Source organism: Oncorhynchus nerka, unplaced genomic scaffold, assembly GCF_034236695.1.
Source record: "Oncorhynchus nerka isolate Pitt River unplaced genomic scaffold, Oner_Uvic_2.0 unplaced_scaffold_973, whole genome shotgun sequence".
NCBI lineage: Eukaryota > Metazoa > Chordata > Actinopteri > Salmoniformes > Salmonidae > Oncorhynchus > Oncorhynchus nerka.
Window position 1 is genome coordinate 53945 of NW_027040316.1, and position 20255 is coordinate 74199.

General features: G+C 40.8%; 1 protein-coding gene across 1 annotated transcript in view; it reads right to left on the reverse strand.

The window, feature by feature from the left end:
- Nucleotides 1-2194: 2194 nt before the first annotated feature.
- The window catches only part of LOC135570449 (NLR family CARD domain-containing protein 3-like), a 32699-nt gene continuing 14638 nt past the window's right edge, over nucleotides 2195-20255 (reverse strand). Inside the window, exons 2-9 of the mRNA XM_065016459.1 lie at nucleotides 13156-13272; nucleotides 12824-12908; nucleotides 12466-12694; nucleotides 9294-11064; nucleotides 8834-9007; nucleotides 4667-4840; nucleotides 4439-4485; nucleotides 2195-4002 (exon numbers count right to left, since the gene is read on the reverse strand). Coding sequence (XP_064872531.1) covers nucleotides 3449-4002; nucleotides 4439-4485; nucleotides 4667-4840; nucleotides 8834-9007; nucleotides 9294-11064; nucleotides 12466-12694; nucleotides 12824-12908; nucleotides 13156-13272 — 3151 coding nt within the window. The 3' untranslated portion in view covers nucleotides 2195-3448. The remainder of the gene's footprint in view (nucleotides 4003-4438; nucleotides 4486-4666; nucleotides 4841-8833; nucleotides 9008-9293; nucleotides 11065-12465; nucleotides 12695-12823; nucleotides 12909-13155; nucleotides 13273-20255) is intronic.

A 20255-nucleotide genomic window follows, 5' to 3' on the forward strand; every position in this document is an offset into this window, starting at 1 on the left:
CTCCAGTCCGGATCCGCCAGAATCTCCCTCCAGTCCGGATCCGCCAGAGTCTCCCTCCAGTCCGGATCCGCCAGAGTCTCCCTCCAGTCCGGATCCGCCAGAGTCTCCCTCCAGTCCGGATCCGCTAGAGTCTCCCTCCAGTCTGGATCCGCCAGTCTCCCTCCTGTCCTGAGCCGCCAGAGTCTCCCGTCTGTCCTGAGCCGCCAGAGTCTCCCATCTGTCCTGAGCCGCCAGAGCCGCCGGTCAGCCAGGAGCCGCCGGTCAGCCAGGAGCCAGCAGAGCCGTCAGCCAGCCAGGAGCTGCCAGAGCCGCCGGTCAGCCAGGAGCTTCCAGAGCCGTCAGCCAGCCAGGAGCTGCCAGAGCCGCCTGTCACGTCGGCGATGCCGGAATCGCCCTCCTGTCCGGATCTGCCCCTCTGTCCGGAGCTGCCCCTCAGTCCGGAGCTGCCCCTCAGTCCGGAGCTGCCCCTCAGTCCAGAGGCGCTCCTCAGTCCAATGGGGCCTTTGAATAGGGTCTAAGGTCCAAGGTCGGAGGCGAGGGTCGCCACTCTTAAGTGGCCCTTGAAGAGGGTAATGACTATGGTGGAGTGGGGTCCACGTCCCTCGCCAGAGCCGCCACCGTGGTCAGATGCCCATACAGACCCTCCCCTATAGGTTTAGGTTTTGCGGCCGGAGTCCGCATCTCAGGGGGGATACTGTCACACTCTGACCATGGTTTGCGTTGTTTGTTTCCATGTTTTGTTTGGTCAGGGTGTGATACGAGTGGGCATTCTATGTTGTATGTCTAGTTTGTCTGTGTCTATGTGATGTTGCATGTTTGCACTCAGTGTTTGATAGCGGTCACGTTCGTCTTATTATTTTGTATAGTTTGTTTAGTGTACTTCGTGTTTTTCGTCATTCATTAAAATAATGTATTCACACCACGCTGTGCTTTCACTGCGATGTGCGTGACACCATGTTACACAATATATGTTTGTTTTGTTCGATAAAGTCCCTCTTTCTATTCAAAAACCTCAGTTTTCTTGGTGCCTTTTGTTCAGTAATATATTGGAAAAAAGCGCGGTCACAACAGAAAGACGAAAAATCTAAAAAGTGCCATAAAAGTTTGTAAAAACATGTCAAAAGATGTTTAATTAAAATTAATCCTCAGGTTGTTTTTGTCATAAAGAATTGATAATATTTCAACCGGACAATATCTCCGTCAGTAGAAAAGGAGAAACAAGAAAGGCACGCTCCCAGTCACACGCTGGACTCATGTCTGGAAATTTCCACTGTCCACTCATTGAAAGTGCTGTATCTCCCTCATTTGTCAGGGTAAAAGCCTGAAACAATGCCTAAAAACTGGCCACATGTTGTGGAAGCCATACAGATCGTGAACTGGGTCATAAGTCTTTGTATGGTGTATAGGCTTTCAATGGTAAACAGACTTTCAAAATAATAGCACTTCCTGGATGGATTTTCCTCACGTTTATGCCTGCCATATCTGTTCTGTTATACTCACAGTCATTATTTTAACAGTTTTGGAAACTTTAGAGTGCTTTCTATCCAAATCTACAAATCATATGCATATCCTAGCTTCTGGGCCTGAGTAGCAGGCAGTTTACTTTGGGCACGCTTTTCATCCAAAATGCCGAATGCTACCTCCTACCCTAGTGAGGTTTAATGAGCGAACTAGGATGGACAATTTGTTCAGCACTTTTGAAATGTACAGCGACAGAATTCAGAACATGGGCTGTTTTTACAGTGTTCTCCCTGTACACCAAGTCCGAACCAGAGGATAAATAAAGGGGTCATATAAGTAGACAATGAAAGCTCTTACAATATTCAATGATTACATTTCTGTAAAACAGGTTATAGGCTACATGTGCACCACCAAGTCAGAACAGCAGGTGAAATTAAGAGGGGTAAATAGAGCAAATTCTTAGGGTGAGGCACATGGGCTACTAACATCTTACTACACAACATACACTTAGTATTACTTTCGTAGCTACAGTATACACATCTCCGTGGCATATTACATCATTTATGCAGCAGCATAGAAGACAGTTTTGGACTCACCTGGTTGTGCTGTGCTGTGCTGTGCTCCATTCGGAGCTTGTTTATTCCCGACTTCCCAGTTGTCTTGAACTCACTGAAGTCAAGTTTTCGCAGTTCTGAATTAACAGTTGCCTTACTCAATAAATCAAAAATGAAACCATGTTTGTATGCCGCTTTATTAATTCAATAATATATATTAAAAAAATTACATTGTTTGCAAACTGATATGTGTCACGTATTAATGCCAAAATAACATGCAAAACAAGCAAGCCACCATTTTTGGGTGGAATTTGATTTATGTTGGTAAAGATTTGGGGCTCATAACAGCTCCACCTGCCCTGGATGATGGGTCGCCACTGCACCCATAAGTGATTCGTTGAGAGCCCTGCAATAATGAGGCTGGTCGACCCCACACTCTTGAGTGTTGGGCCAAGAGCTCTGACATACAGAAACCAACAGAGGTCTCATATAGTAAACCTATAAATGCTTAGTCATGTCTGGTTCCACCACAACTGACTCAATGTGTCGAACCAACACATATCTAGTGGATGAGGTGGCCAACTAGTCAGAATCCTCTGTGTTCTCCTACGAGAACCAAGAACAGTCGGTTCTTAGAATAGAGGATGAGGAGAGACTTTGTTCGGAACAGACAAGATGTGAATTAGGTACAGAGTTATGTTAAAACAGCAATTTACACAACCAGAGTAACACGATTGTACACACCTATCATTTATATTAACCTTAAAGTAATGCTACTACATATTTTCCATACCAAACACCCTGGATAGAGAGGTTTACACACTAGAGAGATATTCATACCAAACACCCTGGATAGAGAGGTTAACACACTAGAGAGATATTCATACCAAACACCCTGGATAGAGAGGTTTACACACTAGAGAGATATTCATACCAAACACCCTGGATAGAGAGGTTAACACACTAGAGAGATATTCATACCAAACACCCTGGATAGAGAGGTTAACACACTAGAGAGATATTCATACCAAACACCCTGAATAGAGAGGTTAACACACTAGAGAGATATTCATACCAAACACCCTGGATAGAGAGGTTAACACACTAGAGAGATATTCATACCAAACACCCTGGATAGAGAGGTTTACACACTAGAGAGATATTCATACCAAACACCCTGGATAGAGAGGTTAACACACTAGAGAGATATTCATACCAAACACCCTGGATAGAGAGGTTAACACACTAGAGAGATATTCATACCAAACACCCTGGATAGAGAGGTTAACACACTAGAGAGATATTCATACCAAACACCCTGGATAGAGAGGTTTACACACTAGAGAGATATTCATACCAAACACCCTGGATAGAGAGGTTAACACACTAGAGAGATATTCTACATTGTTGCTCCAGTGTGTCTTACTGAACTATTAGAGTGAAATGTCATGTTGTGTTTGACACAGAGACACTGAGTCACCATCATACCAAATATGAATCCCTGGATAGATGGGCTCAGTGAATGTGGAGGTGAATGTGTTCAGGTGGGTCAGTGTGTCAGAGGAGGCTCTATAGAAGGACAGAGTGCCGGCTGGCCAGTCCAGATACACTCCTACTCTGTGGGAGCTGGAGGAGGGGACGTCTATGGTAGTGGGATTATTATTGTGCCAGGCAATGTAATTGTTGTCAGAGCAGTTCAGAATCCAGGACTTGTCATTAAATCCAAGACAACAGTCCTGAACCCCTCCTCTCCTGCTGATTCCTTTATATGTCACTCCTATATCAGCCCTTCTCCCACTCCACTCTACCTCCCAGTAACAGCGCCCAGTCAGACCCTCTCTACACAGCACCTGTCCACAGTCCTCAAATCTCTCTGGGTGATCAGGATACGGCTGCTTCTCTCTCCTACATGTCACCTTTCTGTTGTCCTCAGACAGAGAGAGGAGTCTGTTTACTGTGTTTAGGTCCAGTGTGAGATCACAGACATCTGATGGATGAAACCAGACACAATATTAGAAATCATCATCATTCACATTAGAATGTTAACTCACTTTTCACTAATTCATTTAATGTAGATGTTTCTAGGTATCAAAAGGAGAAGTTAAGGTAACTTGAGACTTGTTGAATGATCATTTGTTATACTGTATGGTAATATAAAACACACTTATTCCCATTAACACACACACACACACACACACACACACACACACACACACACACACACACACACACACACACACACACACACACACACACAGTCAAATCAACTCTTTGTAAACTTTGGTGTCCCTGATTTCTGCTTCTGTAGAACTACAGCTGATATTTAATATGACAAAATAAGTAATGATGGTGGTCTTTGACTTTGACTTAACTTAAATTAAGACTTATTCTTAGTCATATTCTTCACAGCAGTCAACACTCACATTTTCTAAGCCCAGGTTTCAATGTGTACTCTCCACCATGTTCCACACTGTAGTGGTAAGCAGAAGAACAGACAGTCATTGAGGGATACACCTGAACACACACACACACTCATGCACAAACACAGTCAGCAAATACCATTGGCCAAGTGGTGGTAAGAATGTTTGTCTTAACTTTTGTGATAAGTCCAACATGTCTGATATGAACATTGACATAAACCCTCTACATACTTGAGTTTCTCCAGTCTGCAGTGTGGATCCTCCAGTCCAGCAGAGAGCAGTCTGACTCCTGAGTCTCCTGGGTGATTGTAGCTCAGATCCAGCTCTCTCAGGTGTGAGGGGTTTGACCTCAGAGCTGAGACCAGAGAAGCACAGCCTTCCTCTGTGACTAGACAGCGTGACAGCCTGCAAAGAGTCAAATCATATTAAAACCACACTGCTATTCTTTGGTGGTGAAAATAGTGGCAGTATATTATTTTCAACATATTCAGATATATCAGTGTCCTGAAACCTTCCATATCTATTCATAAATGAATGTATCATTATTAGAAATAACAAATGATCAAAGTATTGCCTGCAGATAGAAACATGTATAGTACAAATATTATAGTAGACTGACCAGACCAGTTTAAAAATCAGTATCAGTCAGAAGACAGACAGTGAGGAATCAGATTTAGATTGTATTGAGTATACAGTCCACACCATATCTATTTAGACAGTGAGGTATCAGATGTAGATTGTATTGAGTATAGAGTCCACACCATATCTATTTAGACAGTGAGGTATCAGATTTAGATTGTATTGAGTATACAGTCCACACCATATCTATTTAGACAGTGAGGTATCAGATTTAGATTGTATTGAGTAAACAGTCCACACCATATCTATTTAGACAGTGAGGAATCAGATTTAGATTGTATTGAGTATACAGTCCACACCATATCTATTTAGACAGTGAGGTATCAGATTGTATTGAGTATACAGTCCACACCATATCTATTTAGACAGTGAGGTATCAGATTTAGATTGTATTGAGTATACAGTCCACACCATATCTATTTAGACAGTGAGGTATCAGATTGTATTGAGTATACAGTCCACACCATATCTATTTAGACAGTGAGGTATCAGATTTAGATTGTATTGAGTATACAGTCTACACCATATCTATTTAGACAGTGAGGTATCAGATTGTATTGAGTATACAGTCCACACCATATCTATTTAGACAGTGAGGTATCAGATTTAGATTGTATTGAGTATACAGTCCACACCATATCTATTTAGACAGTGAGGTATCAGATTTAGATTGTATTGAGTAAACAGTCCACACCATATCTATTTAGACAGTGAGGTATCAGATTTAGATTGTATTGAGTATATAGTATATAATTGAATTGTATTTAATGTATGTATTTGAATTGTATTGAGTATATATTTATTTATATTTATATATATATATATATAATGTCACCTTTTATTTGAGGGTATTTTAATCACTGTTAAGAAAAATAAAGTAAATAAATATAATAATTAAAAATGAAAACAATTTATGTTTCCAGTCTCCCCATTTGAAGAAGTCTTAAGTATTCTGAACAATTCACTCATGGTGTATTAAAATAGTCAACAATTTTTTTTGTCGTAAACTCGTTGGTTGCATTTGCAGTTTGTTTTGGTTGTGTTTTTGGTTGTGTTTTGCCCAATAATAAAATGGTGGATGATGAGTGGAGTAACTTTTCTGTCTAAGAGAGTAGATAACATGTTTCTAAACAATAATAAATTAATCCTGATGATGTCATGATTAACCTCTTCAGTCGACCCTCTACTTTTTTGAACATTCTGTTAAAAATCGCGCAACATTTCAGCGCCCTGCTACTCATGCCAGGAATATAGTATATGCATTTGCTTAGTCTGTGTGGATAGAAAACACTCAGACGTTTAAAAAACTGGTTAAATCACTGCTGTGGCTTTACCAGAACGGCATTTACATCGAAAAGCACAGGAAAAACTGATCACTGAAAATGGGGAAAATATATCCATGCGCTACTTGATCCCATTGATAAACGTGAACCACAATTAATTGCCTGAGGTTGCAGTACCTACAGCTTCCACAGGGTGTCTAGAGTCTTGTCATTTCCCTTCGAGTTTTTTCTTGGTCAAACACATACAGGACACCGTATCTAATCCGGTCTGGGACCGGATATTTTCGTTGAGTTTCTAGCCGGACATTTTTCCAGACGGACAGCTAATGATCTTTACATCGCCTCCTGATGAATTTTATCGCTTATTAACGTTTACTAATACCTAAAGTTGCATTACAAACGTATTTCGAAGTGTTTTGTGAAAGTTTATCGTCGACTTTTTGAATTTTAAAAAATGACGTTACGTTTTGAAACAATGTTTTTTTCGTTTATCACACAGTCTACATATAACGATATCTAGGCTTTATATGGACCGATTTAATCAAAATAAAGACCCAAATAGTGTTTATGGGACATCTAGGAGTGCCAACAAAGAAGATGGTGAAAGGTAATGAATGTTTTCTATTTTATTGTGCGGTTTGTGTAACGCCGAAATGCTAATTATTTTGTTTACGTCCCCTGTGGGTCTTTTGGGGTGTTGCATGCTATCAGATAATAGCTTCTCATGCTTTCGCCGAAAAGCATTTTAAAAATCTGACTTGTTGCCTGGATTCACAACGAGTGTAGCTTTAATTCGATACCCTGCATGTGTATTTTAATGAACTTTTGAGTTTTAACTAATACTATTAGCATTTAGCGTAGCGCATTTGCATTTCCAGAGCTCTAGTTGGGACGCAAGCGTCCCGAGTAGAAGCAACAGGTTAAGAAAAATCATGAAAGAGTCATGAATAATAATGAGTGAGAAAGTTACAGAGGCTACAACAAAGCATGCTAACCTCTCACCATTACCAATAACAGAGCTACAACAAAACATGCTAACCTCTCACCATTACCAATAACAGAGGCTACAACAAAACATGCTAACCTCTCACCATTACCAATAACAGAGACTACAACAAAACATGCTAACCTCTCACCATTACCAATAACAGAGACTATAACAAAACATGCTAACCTCTCACCATTACCAATAACAGAGACTACAACAAAACATGCTAACCTCTCACCATTACCAATAACAGAGCTACAACAAAACATGCTAACCTCTCACCATTACCAATAACAGAGGCTACAACAAAACATGCTGACCTCTCACCATTACCAATAACAGAGGCTACAACAAAACATGCTAACCTCTCACCATTACCAATAACAGAGGATACAACAAAACATGCTAACCTCTCACCATTACCACTAACAGAGGCTACAACAAAACATGCTAACCTCTCACCATTACCAATAACAGAGGCTACAACAAAACATGCTAACCTCTCACCATTACCACTAACAGAGGCTACAACAAAACATGCTAACCTCTCACCATTACCAATAACAGAGACTACAACAAAACATGCTAACCTCTCACCATTACCAATAACAGAGACTATAACAAAACATGCTAACCTCTCACCATTACCAATAACAGAGACTACAACAAAACATGCTAACCTCTCACCATTACCAATAACAGAGCTACAACAAAACATGCTAACCTCTCACCATTACCAATAACAGAGGCTACAACAAAACATGCTGATCTCTCACCATTACCAATAACAGAGGCTACAACAAAACATGCTAACCTCTCACCATTACCAATAACAGAGGATACAACAAAACATGCTAACCTCTCACCATTACCACTAACAGAGGCTACAACAAAACATGCTAACCTCTCACCATTACCAATAACAGAGGCTACAACAAAACATGCTAACCTCTCACCATTACCACTAACAGAGGCTACAACAAAACATGCTAACCTCTCACCATTACCAATAACAGAGGCTACAACAAAACATGCTAACCTCTCACCATTACCACTAACAGAGGCTACAACAAAACATGCTAACCTCTCACCATTACCAATAACAGAGACTACAACAAAACATGCTAACCTCTCACCATTACCAATAACAGAGGCTACAACAAAACATGCTAACCTCTCACCATTACCAATAACAGAGGCTACAACAAAACATGCTAACCCCTCACAGTTAACTAACTAACTACTAACTAACTAACTAATCACAAGCTTGATGTAATCACTGCAAGCAAAGAATAACAAAACACTAAACTTATGACTAAATTAATTTGTTCAAATAATTAAGACTAAATTATACAATTATAAAATATATATATATATATATGCTGGAGCATAGCACCAAATGTAAAACTGTAAGTTTCACTGTCCACATAAACACATGTGGATCTGGTGAACAGTTATCACTTGTTGACCAACTACAGGAATACTGACCTCAGAATCTCCAGTTTACAGTGGGGATTCCCCAGTCCAGCAGAGAGCAGCTTCACTCCTGAATCCTTCAGGTCATTGTTACTCAGGTCCAGCTCTCTCAGGTGTGAGGGGTTTGACTCCAGAGCTGAGACCAGAGAAGCACAGCCTTCCTCTGTGACTCCACAGTCTGACAGCCTGACAAAGAGATCATCATGACTTCACAAACACACTGTTAATTTAACACCAGTAGTGTAGAAGGACAATGGTAGATCCATTTGGTTTATTCTCTCAAACAACATATAGATTCATCTTCCGTTTCCTAGAATTGTATGGTCATATTGTTATACTAATGTGAAAATCAATGAATTTATTCAATATGTTATTCAATATAATATTATAGACATATTATAATACATATTTTTCTCTGAACTGAATATTTCTTCCTGATGATTAGTTCTTATATGTCATTGTATTTACTCACAGAGCAGCTCTGGAGGCTTTGACCACTGGCAGCAGCCTCAGAAGACCTTCCTCTGATCTGGAGTATTTCTTCAGGTCAAACACATCCAGCTCCTTTTCTGAAGTCAGCAACACAAAGACCAGAGCTGACCACTGTGCAGGTGACAGTTTGGCTTCAGAGAGACTTCCTGAACTCAGGTAGCTTTGGATCTCCTCCACTAGAGAATGGTCATTCAGTTCATTCAGACAGTGGAACAGATTGATGCTCCTCTCTGGAGAGGGATTCTCCCTGATCTTCTCCTTGATGTACTTGACTGTTTCTTCATGGCTCTGTGAGCTGCTTCTTGTCTTTGTCAGTAGACCTCGTAAGTGCTTCTGATTGGACTCCAGTGAGAGGCCCAGAAGGAAGCGGAGGAAAAGGTCCAGGTTTCCTGTCTCACTTTGTAAGGCTTTATCCACAGCACTCTTGTAGAAAGTAACTGCAGACTCGTCTTTTGTTTGCAGTTTGTCCATGAGATTCTCATTGTTGTTGATGAATGAGAGGAACACATATACAGCAGCCAGAAACTCCTGAATGCTCAGATGAACAAAGCAGTACACCTTGTCCTGGTACAGCACACATTCCTCTTTAAAGAGCTGTGTGCACAATCCTGAGTACACTGAGGCTTCATTGACATTAATGCCAGCCTCTTTCAGGTCTTCTTCATAGAAAATCAGATTGCCCTTCACAAGCTGTTGAAAAGCCAGTTTTCCCAGTGACAGAATGCTCTCTTTATTCCAGTGTGGATCTGTCTCTTCTTTCCCAAGATACTTTTCATTCTTCTGTTTGGTATGAAACACCACAAGGTGTGTGTACATCTCAGTCAGAGTCTTGGGCATCTCTTCTCTCTTATTTTCCAGCATGTGTTCAAGGACTGTTGCAGAAATCCAACAGAAGACTGGAATGTGGCACATGATGTGGAGGCTCCTTGATGTCTTTATGTGTGAGATGATTCTGCTGGCCAGGTCCTCATCACTGAATCTCTTCCTGAAGTACTCCTCCTTCTGTGGGTCATTGAACCCTCGTATTTCTGTTACCTGGTCAACACACCATGAAGGGATCTTATTGGCTGCTGCAGGTCGGGTAGTTATCCAGAGGAGAGCAGAGGGAAGCAGATTTCCCCTGATGAGATTTGTCAGCAGAACATCCACTGAGGTTGACTCTGTGACGTCACAACAGATCTTGTTCTTCTGGAAGTCTAGGGGCAGTCGGCACTCATCCAGACCATCAAAGATGAACAGAACTTTGTACTTGTCGTAGTTTGAGATTCTTGATTGTTTGGTTTCCATTGAGAAGTGATTAAGAAGTTCAATGAAAGTGTGTTTGTCCCCTTTCATCAAATTCAGCTCCCGAAAAGGGAATGAAAATACAAATTGGACATCCTGATTAGCTTTTCCTTCAGCCCAATCCAGAATGAACTTCTGCACAGAGACTGTTTTTCCAATGCCAGCAACTCCCTTTGTCAGCACAGTTCTGATAGGTTTGTCTTGTCCAGTTAAGGGTTTGAAGATGTCATTACATTTGATTGCAGTCTCTGGTCTTGCTTGTTTCCTGGTTGTTGTTTCAATCTGTCTCAGCTCATGTTCATTATTGACCTCTCCTGTTCCACCCTCTGTGATGTAGAGCTCTGTGTAGATCTTATTGAGAAGTGTTGGGTTTCCTTGTTTAGCGATCCCCTCAAATACACATTGAAACTTCTTCTTTAGATTAGATTTGAGTTCACGTTGGCAAATCACAGCAAGCTCATCTGAATCTAGAAATAACACAGAGGATATTAATATTACATCTGTTTTAATGTCTACAGTATTGTAGGACTGTTATAAAGTTTTACATTATAATAATGTATTCTCTTAACCTGTTGCTTCTACTCGGGACGCTTGCGTCCCAACTAGAGCTCTGGAAATGCAAATGCGCTACGCTAAATGCTAATAGTATTTGTTAAAACTCAAAAGTTCATTAAAATACACATGCAGGGTATCGAATTAAAGCTACACTCGTTGTGAATCCAGGCAACAAGTCAGATTTTTAAAATGCTTTTCGGCGAAAGCATGAGAAGCTATTATCTGATAGCATGCAACACCCCAAAAGACCCACAGGGGACGTAAACAAAATAATTAGCATTTCGGCGTTACACAAACCGCACAATAAAATAGAAAACATTCATTACCTTTCACCATCTTCTTTGTTGGCACTCCTAGATGTCCCATAAACACTATTTGGGTCTTTATTTCGATTAAATCGGTCCATATAAAGCCTAGATATCGTTATATGTAGACTGTGTGATAAACGAAAAAAACATTGTTTCAAAACGTAACGTCATTTTTAAAAATTCAAAAACTTTCACAAAACACTTCGAAATACGTTTGTAATACAACTTTAGGTATTAGTAAACGTTAATAAGCGATAAAATTCATCAGGAGGCGATGTAAAGATCATTAGCTGTCCGTCTGGAAAAATGTCCGGCTAGAAACTCAACGAAAATATCCGGTCCTAGACCGGATTAGATACGGTGTCCTGTATGTGTTTGACCAAGAAAAAACTCGAAGGGAAATGACAAGACTCTAGACACCCTGTGGAAGCTGTAGGTACTGCAACCTCAGTCAATTAATTGTGGTTCACGTTTATCAATGGGTTCAAGTAGCGCATGGATATATTTTCCCCATTTTCAGTGATCAGTTTTTCCTGTGCTTTTCGATGTAAATGCCGTTCTGGTAAAGCCACAGCAGTGATTTAACCAGTTTTTTAAACGTCTGAGTGTTTTCTATCCACACAGACTAAGCAAATGCATATACCATATTCCTGGCATGAGTAGCAGGGCGCTGAAATGTTGCGCGATTTTTAACAGAATGTTCAAAAAAGTAGAGGGTCGACTGAAGAGGTTAACTGACTGTATAAATGTGTAAATGTTTTCATAATGCATTACAGACTGGTGTGACTGATTATATTATTATTGGTATTATTGATGGTATTATTAATGTTCTCTCTCTCTAAATGAATCACCACAACACATCCCTGCTGCTACTTGATGAGGTCACTAGGTGTTGTGTTAAGGCTGCTACAATATCATTGAGTTACACAGCTACTTTAGCTGTACTTTAGCTACAGCTTTTAAATGTTATAAAACATCATTCAACATGAGGCAGACAGATCTTACATTTCTCCAGTGTGTCAGCAAGCTCCTTCTGGTTCATTTTCCTCAGGATGTGCAGTGTGATCTTCAGAGCCCCCTCTCTGGCACTGCTCTCCTGCTTCTCATCTTCAGCGTCCACCACTTCCTTATCCTGCTTCTGACTCTCAAAGCCTTCTGGGAATTCTGGACTAAGAATCCTCTTGAACATCTTCAGCTCGTTCTTCACAAATGTCATAATTTTATCTTCAAGCATCTGGAATAAATTAAGTAAATAAGTTAAGCAAGAGAATAAATGCTTTCTCATTAACACATTAATGAATGATTGACAGATCAACTTTACTTGAGGTAAACAAAAACAAATGTACATAACAGGACCACATACACTGAATATGGAGGCCAGGTCTGTTTGATGACTCTGGGAAGACTGACCACTGAGAATCTCTGACTCTGATCTCTCCTGTTGGTTTCTGTGGACAAAACATTAGATTACATCTCCTCATCCAGGGAGTACACACACACACACACACACACACACACACACACACACGGAGGGAATGTTGTGTTTGTTTAATTGTTTTAGGACTATGAGAATGGACAAAAGGATTAGCATATGGATTATGAAAACAACAACAATAAATGGGAAAATGGGAGAGGAGAAATGACTAGAGACAGTGTTGTTTAACTCACTGACCAGGACCCATGAGTTCTTCTTACCTTTGTTCAGTAGAAAAGTCTCCCTCTCTAAAGTTTATAGGTAGATACATAGACAGGTCACTCTTCATGGACACACAGCTGGGAACAGGGGAGGCTGGTCTCTCCTGCTTGATTGGGCTTCAACACAACAGAGACAAACATTACATCTCTCATCTACTCTGAGCTCAGATGGGGAAACATAAGAAGAGTTTCACAAATAGAACTGACTTCCAGACGTTAGTTAACGGCGCGAGCAGTGTGTCATTTTTAATGACGAGATTAATTTATCGACGCGAGCGTTGTGGTCAGTCTGTCAGCCCCGCTAAAAGGCTGGTGTCGTTACTCTGCCTTCTCCGGGGGATGTTGAGGTAAATTTACTAACCGGGAGGGTTGAATTATGTAATTTATTAGAGGGCTGGAAGACGCACTCTCGAGGTTGTTTACTCACAATATCAGATATTAAGATGATTTTTATAATGAATGTATACTGAGGTTGATGTTCTGACTAGTGATTATTTACCTGGGGTTCAATACCTGCTATTGAGGCGCCCTGAAAATAATATTCAAAAGTTCGGTCCTTGGACACAGAGGGTTTAAACACTAAAGTTACCGTCCATCTAGTGAAGAGAGGAGAACCGGACAGAGGTAGCCAGCATCCGTCAACGAGAGAGGGAGAAGCCTCACCGGGATTTAACAGGTGGAAGAAACAACCGGGGAGCCGGTGATGATGTAGTGGTAGCCATGGTAACTAGGATGCTGCTGGTAGAGTAGCTAGCTAGATTACCGAGCTGTACCGACTAGCTTGGTTAGTTAGCAGGTCGTTCGTCTGTCCCTCCTCTCGATGATGAATCCGGTGAAACACAAATTGAAACAAGGATAGAGAGTGAAAAGGATCTGTCTACACTCATACTGTCCCTGACCGTAAAGAAAAAAGCAAATTGAACAATAAACTTCGGTGTCTCAACACTGTAACAAACTCCGTCGTTATTCCCCAAGATCACCTCAGTCCACTCTGCGCGTAACCGGCTTGGCGCCACACCGAACGTGGACGCGGACAGTTCTGTACGGGGACGCGGACAGTTCTGTACGGGGACGCGGACAGTTCTGTACGCGATATTTAAGACACCTGGTGAGCTGTCCTAAGTAGTTAAGAGTTAACAGCAGGTGTCTTGATAATACTATAGAATAATACAGTGAGTCAGTGGTTCCTGAGCCACATGTAATTGCATTGTAGTAGTTAAAAGAATGTTTTATATTTCTATATGATCAATCCATTAATAATATAGACCAACATGCAACAGTATGTCTTGTGCTTTTGGCAATGATTTATGTATAATAATTATGTATAACAAGTGATACCATGTATGTCTGTGGCGGCAGGTAGCCTTGTGGTTAGAGTGTAGAGGTGGCAGGTCGCCTTGTGGTTAGAGTGTAGAGATGGCAGGTAGCCTTGTGGTTAGAGTGTAGAGGTGGCAGGTAGCCTCATGGTTAGAGTGTAGAGGTGGCAGGTAGCCTAGTGGTTAGAGTGTAGAGATGGCAGGTAGCCTTGTGGTTAGAGTGTAGAGATGGCAGGTAGCCTAGTGGTTAGAGTGTAGAGGTGGCAGGTAGCCTCGTGGTTAGAGTGTTGGGCCAGTAACCGAAAGGTTGCTAGATTGAATCCCTGAGCTGACAAGGTAAAAATCTGCCCCTGAACAAGGCAGTTAACCACTGTTCCTAGGCAGACATTGTAAATAACATCTGCTAACCATGTGTATGTGACCAATAACATCTTCTAACCCTGTGTATGTGACCAATAACATCTGCTAACCCTGTGTATGTAACCAATAACATCTGCTAACCCTGTGTATGTGACCAATAACATCTGCTAACCCTGTGTATGTGACCGATAACATCTGCTAACCATGTGTATGTGACCAATAACATCTGCTAACCATGTGTATGTAACCAATAACATCTGCTAACCATGTGACCAATAACATCTGCTAACCCTGTGTATGTAACCAATAACATCTGTTAACCCTGTGTATGTGACCAATAACATCTGCTAACCCTGTGTATGTGACCAATAACATCTGCTAACCCTGTGTATGTGACCAATAACATCTGCTAACCCTGTGTATGTAACCAATAACATCTGCTAACCATGTGTATGTGACCAATAACATCTGTTAACCCTGTGTATGTGACCAATAACATCTGCTAACCCTGTGTATGTGACCAATAACATCTGCTAATCATGTGTATGTGACCAATAACATCTGCTAACCCTGTGTATGTGACCAATAACATCTGCTAACCCTGTGTATGTGACCAATAACATCTGTTAACCCTGTGTATGTGACCAATAACATCTGCTAATCATGTGTATGTGACCAATAACATCTGCTAACCCTGTGTATGTAACCAATAACATCTGCTAACCATGTGTATGGGACCAATAACATCTGTTAACCCTGTGTATGTGACCAATAACATCTGCTAACCATGTGTATGTGACCAATAACATCTGCTAACCATGTGTATGTGACCAATAACATCTGCTAACCCTGTGTATGTGACCAATAACATCTGCTAACCCTGTGTATGTGACCAATAACATCTGCTAACCCTGTGTATGTGACCAATAACATCTGCTAACCCTGTGTATGTGACCAATAACATCTGCTAACCCTGTGTATGTGACCAATAACATCTGTTAACCCTGTGTATGTGACCAATAACATCTGCTAACCCTGTGTATGTAACCAATAACATCTGCTAACCCTGTGTATGTGACCAATAACATCTGCTAACCCTGTGTATGTGACCAATAACATCTGCTAACCATGTGTATGTGACCAATAACATCTGCTAACCCTGTGTATGTAACCAATAACATCTGCTAACCCTGTGTATGTGACCGATAACATCTGCTAACCCTGTGTATGTGACCGATAACATCTGCTAATCATGTGTATGTGACCAATAACATCTGCTAACCCTGTGTATGTAACCAATAACATCTGCTAACCCTGTGTATGTGACCGATAACATCTGCTAACCATGTGTATGTGACCAATAACATCTGCTAATCATGTGTATGTAACCAATAACATCTGCTAACCCTGTGTATGTGACCAATAACATCTGCTAATCATGTGTATGTAACCAATAACATCTGCTAACCATGTGACCAATAACATCTGCTAACCCTGTGTATGTAACCAATAACATCTGTTAACCCTGTGTATGTGACCAATAACATCTGCTAACCCTGTGTATGTGACCAATAACATCTGCTAACCCTGTGTATGTGACCAATAACATCTGCTAACCCTGTGTATGTGACCAATAACATCTGCTAACCCTGTGTATGTAACCAATAACATCTGCTAACCATGTGTATGTGACCAATAACATCTGTTAACCCTGTGTATGTGACCAATAACATCTGCTAACCCTGTGTATGTGACCAATAACATCTGCTAATCATGTGTATGTGACCAATAACATCTGCTAACCCTGTGTATGTGACCAATAACATCTGCTAACCCTGTGTATGTGACCAATAACATCTGTTAACCCTGTGTATGTGACCAATAACATCTGCTAATCATGTGTATGTGACCAATAACATCTGCTAACCCTGTGTATGTAACCAATAACATCTGCTAACCATGTGTATGGGACCAATAACATCTGTTAACCCTGTGTATGTGACCAATAACATCTGCTAACCATGTGTATGTGACCAATAACATCTGCTAACCATGTGTATGTGACCAATAACATCTGCTAACCCTGTGTATGTGACCAATAACATCTGCTAACCCTGTGTATGTGACCAATAACATCTGCTAACCCTGTGTATGTGACCAATAACATCTGCTAACCCTGTGTATGTGACCAATAACATCTGCTAACCCTGTGTATGTGACCAATAACATCTGTTAACCCTGTGTATGTGACCAATAACATCTGCTAACCCTGTGTATGTAACCAATAACATCTGCTAACCCTGTGTATGTGACCAATAACATCTGCTAACCCTGTGTATGTGACCAATAACATCTGCTAACCATGTGTATGTGACCAATAACATCTGCTAACCCTGTGTATGTAACCAATAACATCTGCTAACCCTGTGTATGTGACCGATAACATCTGCTAACCCTGTGTATGTGACCAATAACATCTGCTAACCCTGTGTATGTGACCGATAACATCTGCTAATCATGTGTATGTGACCAATAACATCTGCTAATCATGTGTATGTGACCAATAATATCTGCTAACCCTGTGTATGTGACCAATAACATCTGCTAACCCTGTGTATGTGACCAATAACATCTGCTAACCCTGTGTATGTGACCAATAACATCTGCTAACCCTGTGTATGTGAACAATAACATCTGCTAACCCTGTGTATGTGACCGATAACATCTGCTAACCCTGTGTATGAGACCAATAACATCTGCTAACCCTGTGTATGTGACCGATAACATCTGCTAACCCTGTGTATGTGACCAATAACATCTGCTAACCCTGTGTATGTGACCAATAACATCTGTTAACCCTGTGTATGTGACCAATAACATCTGCTAATCATGTGTATGTGACCAATAACATCTGCTAACCCTGTGTATGTAACCAATAACATCTGCTAACCATGTGTATGGGACCAATAACATCTGTTAACCCTGTGTATGTGACCAATAACATCTGCTAATCATGTGTATGTGACCAATAACATCTGCTAACCATGTGTATGTGACCAATAACATCTGCTAACCATGTGTATGTGACCAATAACATCTGCTAACCCTGTGTATGTGACCAATAACATCTGCTAACCCTGTGTATGTGACCAATAACATCTGCTAACCCTGTGTATGTGACCAATAACATCTGCTAACCCTGTGTATGTGACCAATAACATCTGCTAACCCTGTGTATGTGACCAATAACATCTGTTAACCCTGTGTATGTGACCAATAACATCTGCTAACCCTGTGTATGTAACCAATAACATCTGCTAACCCTGTGTATGTGACCAATAACATCTGCTAACCCTGTGTATGTGACCAATAACATCTGCTAACCCTGTGTATGTGACCGATAACATCTGCTAACCCTGTGTATGTGACCAATAACATCTGCTAACCCTGTGTATGTGACCGATAACATCTGCTAATCATGTGTATGTGACCAATAACATCTGCTAATCATGTGTATGTGACCAATAACATCTGCTAACCCTGTGTATGTGACCAATAACATCTGCTAACCCTGTGTATGTGACCAATAACATCTGCTAATCATGTGTATGTGACCAATAACATCTGCTAACCATGTGTATGTGACCAATAACATCTGCTATTCATGTGTATGTGACCAATAACATCTGCTAATCATGTGTATGTGACCAATAACATCTGCTAACCCTGTGTATGTGACCAATAACATCTGCTAACCCTGTGTATGTGACCAATAACATCTGCTAACCCTGTGTATGTCACCAATTTGATTTATATCTGGGACTACATTTGTTTATGTGTTGGCTTTATGTGTTGTGTTTGTAAACTCCAGCTCAGATGATTGAGCTAAAAACCCTTAAAGTATCTGTCTAGTGTTTACAGGTTTATATGAAATCTGACCTAAAATGTATTAAAATATGAGTGAAATAGTTTTCCTTCTAATAATTGGTAATTAAGTTATTAATTTATCATTTTATTTCACCTTTATTTAACCAGGTTGGCCTATTAAGGACAAGTTTAAATTTACAACTGCGACCTGGCCAAGATAAAGCAAAGCAGACAAAAACAACAATTTAGAGTTACACATGGGATTAGCAAACGGACAGTCGGTAACACAATAGAAAGGGATTAGCAAACGGACAGTCGGTAACAATAGAAAGGGATTAGCAAACGGACAGTCGGTAACACAATAGAAAGGGATTAGCAAACGGACTGTAACACAATAGAAAGGGATTAGCAAACGGACAGTCGGTAACACAATAGAAAGGGATTAGCAAACGGACAGTCGGTAACAATAGAAAGGGATTAGCAAACGGACAGTCGGTAACACAATAGAAAGGGATTAGCAAACGGACAGTCGGTAACACAATAGAAAGGGATTAGCAAACGGACAGTCAGTAACACAATAGAAAGGGATTAGCAAACGGACTGTAACACAATAGAAAGGGATTAGCAAACGGACAGTCAGTAACACAATAGAAAGGGATTAGCAAACGGACAGTCAGTAACAATAGAAAGGGATTAGCAAACGGACAGTCGGTAACAATAGAAAGGGATTAGCAAACGGACTGTAACACAATAGAAAGGGATTAGCAAACGGACTGTAACACAATAGAAAGGGATTAGCAAACGGACAGTCGGTAACACAATAGAAAGGGATTAGCAAACGGACAGTCAGTAACACAATAGAAAGGGATTAGCAAACGGACAGTCAGTAACACAATAGAAAGGGATTAGCAAACGGTCAGTCAGTAACAATAGAAAGGGATTAGCAGACGGACAGTCGGTAACAATAGAAAGGGATTAGCAAACGGACAGTCGGTAACACAATAGAAAGGGATTAGCAAACGGACAGTCGGTAACAATAGAAAGGGATTAGCAAACGGACAGTCGGTAACAATAGAAAGGGATTAGCAAACGGACAGTCGGTAACACAATATAAAGGGATTAGCAAACGGACAGTCAGTAACACAATAGAAAGGGATTAGCAAACGGACAGTCAGTAACACAATAGAAAGGGATTAGCAAACGGACAGTCGGTAACACAATAGAAAGGGATTAGCAAACGGACAGTCGGTAACACAATAGAAAGGGATTAGCAAACGGACAGTCGGTAACACAATAGAAAGGGATTAGCAAACGGACAGTCGGTAACACAATAGAAAGGGATTAGCAAACGGACAGTCGGTAACACAATAGAAAGGGATTAGCAAACGGACAGTCGGTAACACAATAGAAAGGGATTAGCAAACGGACAGTCGGTAACACAATAGAAAGGGATTAGCAAACGGACAGTCGGTAACACAATAGAAAGGGATTAGCAAACGGACAGTCGGTAACAATAGAAAGGGATTAGCAAACAGACAGTCGGTAACACAATAGAAA